Source organism: Haplochromis burtoni, unplaced genomic scaffold, assembly GCF_018398535.1.
Source record: "Haplochromis burtoni strain Fernald_Lab_line unplaced genomic scaffold, NCSU_Asbu1 Contig_236, whole genome shotgun sequence".
NCBI lineage: Eukaryota > Metazoa > Chordata > Actinopteri > Cichliformes > Cichlidae > Haplochromis > Haplochromis burtoni.
In genome coordinates, this window is record NW_024582597.1 from 222,934 (window position 1) to 228,683 (window position 5,750).

A 5,750-nucleotide genomic window follows, 5' to 3' on the forward strand; every position below is an offset into this window, starting at 1 on the left:
GAGGGTCAGGAACAGCTCAGACCATAACGTCATGACTGTGTGTCGTCGCCATTATTGCTTATAGTAAGAGAAGCGACAGTTTCCAGGTCCCGAAACACCCCCGTTCAACGCGTCTTGCTCGTTTTACCCTGGGATATAGCTTGGAGTGAATCGGCTGCATATTTTTTAATCAAGGAGGGAAGAGAAATACTGAAAACTGCTATACACGTACATATCTCTTGAAATGCAGTGAAACCTTAAATAACGGGAAAAACGGGTCCCACGCAACAATGAAGTCATTTAAGAGGTATGTTCTGCTCGCCGTTATTTTTAGTTCTGTTCATAGCGTATGGGCCTCAGTGACTCATTACTCCATACCCGAAGAAATGAAGGAAGGGTCAGTTGTTGCTAACCTTGCCACTGATCTCAGCCTAGACGTTAAATCACTCGGTAAGAGGAAGATGCGACTTGACCTTATCGCCAACAAAAAATATCTGGATGTGAACAAAGAGACTGGTGAGCTGTATGTTGTCGAGAAGATTGACAGGGAATATCTTTGTACACAAACGTTTACGGTGTGTTACTTAAAAATGGAAGTAATACTAGAAAATCCATTGAGAATATTTAATATTGAACTGGAAATTTTGGATATAAACGACAACGCCCCGCAATTCCGAAGAGACGCCATACATTTAGATATATCTGAATCAACGCCTACAGGAGAAAGATTCTCTTTGAGCAATGCCGTTGATCCCGATGTGGGCAGCAATTTAGTGAAAACGTACCATTTGAGTGAAAGTGAATATTTTAATATAGAAGTTCAGACCGGAAGAGATGGATCGAAGTTTGCGGATTTGATCTTGAAACAAACATTAGATCGTGAGAAGCAGGCTGTTCATAACTTGATACTCACAGCTGTAGATGGAGGAAAACCTGCTCGTTCTGGTACTGCCAGTGTTATTGTTCATGTTTTAGACACAAATGACAATCCACCTATATTTGGTCAATCAGTCTATAATGTAAAAATAATGGAAAACTCTCCGATTGGAAGTCTTGTTCTTGATCTTAATGCAACAGACTTAGATGAAGGGTCAAATTCTGATATAACATATTCATACAGTTTATATACATCAGAAAAAACACAGGAGACATTTAATCTGAATCCTGCCACTGGTGAAATTACAGTTAAGGGAGTGCTGAACTATGAAGATTTCAGGATTTATGATATGGAAGTTATAGCTGCTGATAAAGGAGCCAGCAGTTTAACAGGACAATGCACCATAAAGATTCTAGTTGAAGACATGAATGATAATCACCCAGAAATATCAATTAAATCATTTCAGAGTCCAGTGACTGAAAACATCGAGTTAGACACAGTGATAGCTGTAGTTAGTGTCAGTGATAAAGATTCAGGTGATAATGGAATAGTTGATCTTCATATTCCAGATAATATGCCTTTCAAACTGAGGGAGTCCTCTGATAACTATTATGAATTAGTAGTGTCGGAGCCATTAGACCGTGAGAAGGTGCCAGAATATGACATCACTTTCACTGTGACAGACAGAGGCTCTCCTCCTTTATCTGACAATGAAACTATGACTTTAGAGCTGCTGGATGTTAATGACAATGTCCCACAGTTCCCCCAGTCATTTTATACTATACGTGTCATGGAGAATAACGCACCTGGGGCCTTGCTCAGCTCACTCACTGCCTTTGACCCCGACCTCCATGAAAACCAGTATCTAGTTTATTTCATAATAGAGAAGGAGATAGCCAACACATCCATGTCCATGCTGTTCTCCATCAATCCAGAGAACGGTAATCTTTACGCACTCAAAACCTTTGATTATGAGATTGAGAAGGAGTTTCTGTTCCACATCGAGGCCAGAGACTCTGGCTCTCCTCCTCTCAGCAGTAACGTGACCGTCCACATCATTATTGTGGACCAGAACGACAATGCTCCTGTTATTGTGTCTCCGTGGCGTGCACACGGCTCTGTGGTGGAGGAAAAGATCCCCAGATCCACTGATAAAGGATCCCTGATTGCCAAGGTGATAGCGTTAGATACAGACTCTGTGCACAACTCTCGGATCACCTACCAGTTTCTACAGGTGACTGACGCCACCTTGTTCAGTCTGGACCAATACAATGGAGAGATCCGGACTATGAGGATGTTCAGTTACAGAGATCCACGCCACCAGAGACTTGTTGTTGTTGCCAAGGACAATGGAGAGCCTGCTCTCTCTGCTACAGTCACCATCAAGCTGACCACAATGGAGACTGCTGTTAAAGCCTACTCTGACATGACTGAGGAGCCTCTGGAATATGACATCTTCTCAGACATCAACCTGTATTTGGTCATCGGTCTGGGCTCGGTGTCGTTTCTGCTGCTCATCACTATATTGGTCACCATCGTGATCAAGTGTCAGAAACCCAAGCCCAGCAAAGCAGCTCCTCCCTCCAGGAACAGTGTGATCAGTGAGAGGAACTCCACCATCGCAGACTCCACTCTGGTCTCCAACGATGCCTACTGGTACAGTCTGTTTCTAGCAGAGACCAGGAAAGGAAAGCTGGTGGTTAGACAGCCTCTGCCAAAGGGCTCCAGGTACATTGTGTCCAGCATACCGAGAGGGACAGGACTGACAGACACTAGTGACTCAGCAGCTTCTACTCTACAGGTAGGAATTTAATTCACAGACATGGTATTTTAGCTACATCGCTAATATATGTAAATTAATTACTATAATTTTAATGTTCCTTTTTTCCTCAACGTGATCTGCCAACAATTTTCAGTTAACTAATATAAAATGTCATAAGTTATCATGAGGGTATCACTATTAAATTCACTACTTAGTACATAACCAATAATCCATCATCATAATTCAGCAGGTTTTATTGTGTAAAAGTCTTGTCCTCAAAGGTCAAGTCTGCATTTCAAAGAACAGTCCAAAAACCTGCGCTGTTAGCAGCGAAAATAACTTATATTTAGTAAAAAATGCTGCATCCACGATCCACAAAGTTTAACTTTTTCATGACTTATTCAAGTTTATTGATTTTTATACATATATATTTTTATGTTATTACTGTTAGCATAGTCATTTTTTTCTTATTTAACAATCAGTTTTAGGTGCGCCGTTATCTTCATGTTGTTAGAGTAACTTAATCTCAACTAACTTCTCTGGCTGTGGCCATTCTTCAGAGCCATTTCCTCCATTGTCCTGTTAAACTGCTGGCTCCTTTATCAGCAGCTATAACTTCCATATCATAAATCCTGAAATCTTCATAGTTCAGCACTCCCTTAACTGTAATTTCACCAGTGGCAGGATTCAGATTAAATGTCTCCTGTGTTTTTTCTGAAGTATATAAACTGTATGAATATGTTATATCAGAATTTGACCCTTCATCTAAGTCTGTTGCATTAAGATCAAGAACAAGACTTCCAATCGGAGAGTTTTCCATTATTTTTACATTATAGACTGATTGACCAAATATAGGTGGATTGTCATTTGTGTCTAAAACATGAACAATAACACTGGCAGTACCAGAACGAGCAGGTTTTCCTCCATCTACAGCTGTGAGTATCAAGTTATGAACAGCCTGCTTCTCACGATCTAATGTTTGTTTCAAGATCAAATCCGCAAACTTCGATCCATCTCTTCCGGTCTGAACTTCAATTGTAAATTGTTCACTTTCACTTAAATGGTACGTTTTCACTAAATTGCTGCCCACATCGGGATCAACGGCATTGCTCAAAGAGAATCTTTCTCCTGTAGGCGTTGATTCAGATATATCTAAATGTATGGCGTCTCTTCGGAATTGCGGGGCGTTGTCGTTTATATCCAAAATTTCCAGTTCAATATTAAATATTCTCAATGGATTTTCTAGTATTACTTCCATTTTTAAGTAACACACCGTAAACGTTTGTGTACAAAGATATTCCCTGTCAATCTTCTCGACAACATACAGCTCACCAGTCTCTTTGTTCACATCCAGATATTTTTTGTTGGCGATAAGGTCAAGTCGCATCTTCCTCTTACCGAGTGATTTAACGTCTAGGCTGAGATCAGTGGCAAGGTTAGCAACAACTGACCCTTCCTTCATTTCTTCGGGTATGGAGTAATGAGTCACTGAGGCCCATACGCTATGAACAGAACTAAAAATAACGGCGAGCAGAACATACCTCTTAAATGACTTCATTGTTGCGTGGGACCCGTTTTTCCCGTTATTTAAGGTTTCACTGCATTTCAAGAGATATGTACGTGTATAGCAGTTTTCAGTATTTCTCTTCCCTCCTTGATTAAAAAATATGCAGCCGATTCACTCCAAGCTATATCCCAGGGTAAAACGAGCAAGACGCGTTGAACGGGGGTGTTTCGGGACCTGGAAACTGTCGCTTCTCTTACTATAAGCAATAATGGCGACGACACACAGTCATGACGTTATGGTCTGAGCTGTTCCTGACCAAACAGCGCCACCTTTTGGATTTTATAATGCTTTGAAATGCTTGGCATGAAAATAAGTTATGAATATTTTAATTTATTTCTTGCATTGTCGGGTGTGACTGATTGACTCCAGGTCCTTTTTAAGATAATGAAAAAGTTTGTTCATGACCTCACTTATTTTTGTTAATTAGCCCCCACAAATAAAAGAAACAATGAATGAGAAACCATAGATGTCAATAATTGGGGGGGAAAACGAAGAAAAACCTATCTGTTTATTATATTCTTACCTGCAGAGTAGAAGCTGCTGAGTCACTAGTGTCTGTCAGTCCTGTCCCTCTCGGTATGCTGGACACAATGTACCTGGAGCCCTTTGGCAGAGGGCAGTCACCTGTAGAAACTGGTAGGTGATCCGAGAGTTGTGCACAGAGTCTGTATCTAACGCTATCACCTTTGCAATCAGGGATCCTTTATCAGTGGATCTGGGGATCTTTTCCTCCACCACAGAGCCGTGTGCACGCCACGGAGACACAATAACAGGAGCATTGTCGTTCTGGTCCACAATAATGATGTGGACGGTCACGTTACTGCTGAGAGGAGGAGAGCCAGAGTCTCTGGCCTCGATGTGGAACAGAAACTCCTTCTCAATCTCATAATCAAAGGTTTTGAGTGCGTAAAGATTACCGTTCTCTGGATTGATGGAGAACAGCATGGACATGGATGTGTTGGCTATCTCCTTCTCTATTATGAAATAAACTAGATACTGGTTTTCATGGAGGTCGGGGTCAAAGGCAGTGAGTGAGCTGAGCAAGGCCCCAGGTGCGTTATTCTCCATGACACGTATAGTATAAAATGACTGGGGGAACTGTGGGACATTGTCATTAACATCCAGCAGCTCTAAAGTCATAGTTTCATTGTCAGATAAAGGAGGAGAGCCTCTGTCTGTCACAGTGAAAGTGATGTCATATTCTGGCACCTTCTCACGGTCTAATGGCTCCGACACTACTAATTCATAATAGTTATCAGAGGACTCCCTCAGTTTGAAAGGCATATTATCTGGAATATGAAGATCAACTATTCCATTATCACCTGAATCTTTATCACTGACACTAACTACAGCTATCACTGTGTCTAACTCGATGTTTTCAGTCACTGGACTCTGAAATGATTTAATTGATATTTCTGGGTGATTATCATTCATGTCTTCAACTAGAATCTTTATGGTGCATTGTCCTGTTAAACTGCTGGCTCCTTTATCAGCAGCTATAACTTCCATATCATAAATCCTGAAATCTTCATAGTTCAGCACTCCCTTAACTGTAATTTCACCAG

At 41.1% G+C, this 5,750-nt stretch overlaps 2 protein-coding genes across 7 annotated transcripts in view; one reads left to right on the top strand and one right to left on the bottom strand.

The window, feature by feature from the left end:
• The window catches only part of LOC102309241 (protocadherin alpha-C2), a 44,457-nt gene that overhangs the window by 30,142 nt on the left and 8,565 nt on the right, over nt 1-5,750 (bottom strand). For 2 of the 6 annotated variants that reach the window (XR_006055161.1, XM_042226951.1), the window contains exon 2: nt 5,514-5,750. The exons of the other annotated variants lie outside the window; for them this stretch is intronic. Coding sequence is in view for 1 of the 2 variants with exons in the window: in XM_042226951.1 (XP_042082885.1) it covers nt 5,514-5,750 (237 nt within the window). In the remaining variant the exon portion in view is untranslated. The remainder of the gene's footprint in view (nt 1-5,513) is intronic. 6 annotated transcript variants of the gene reach the window in all.
• Nucleotides 17-3,185, top strand: LOC121815522 (protocadherin alpha-C2-like). The gene has a single exon (XM_042226955.1). The coding sequence runs from the start codon at nt 270-272 to the stop codon at nt 2,667-2,669; it is 2,400 nt and encodes a 799-aa protein (XP_042082889.1). The 5' UTR covers nt 17-269; the 3' UTR covers nt 2,670-3,185.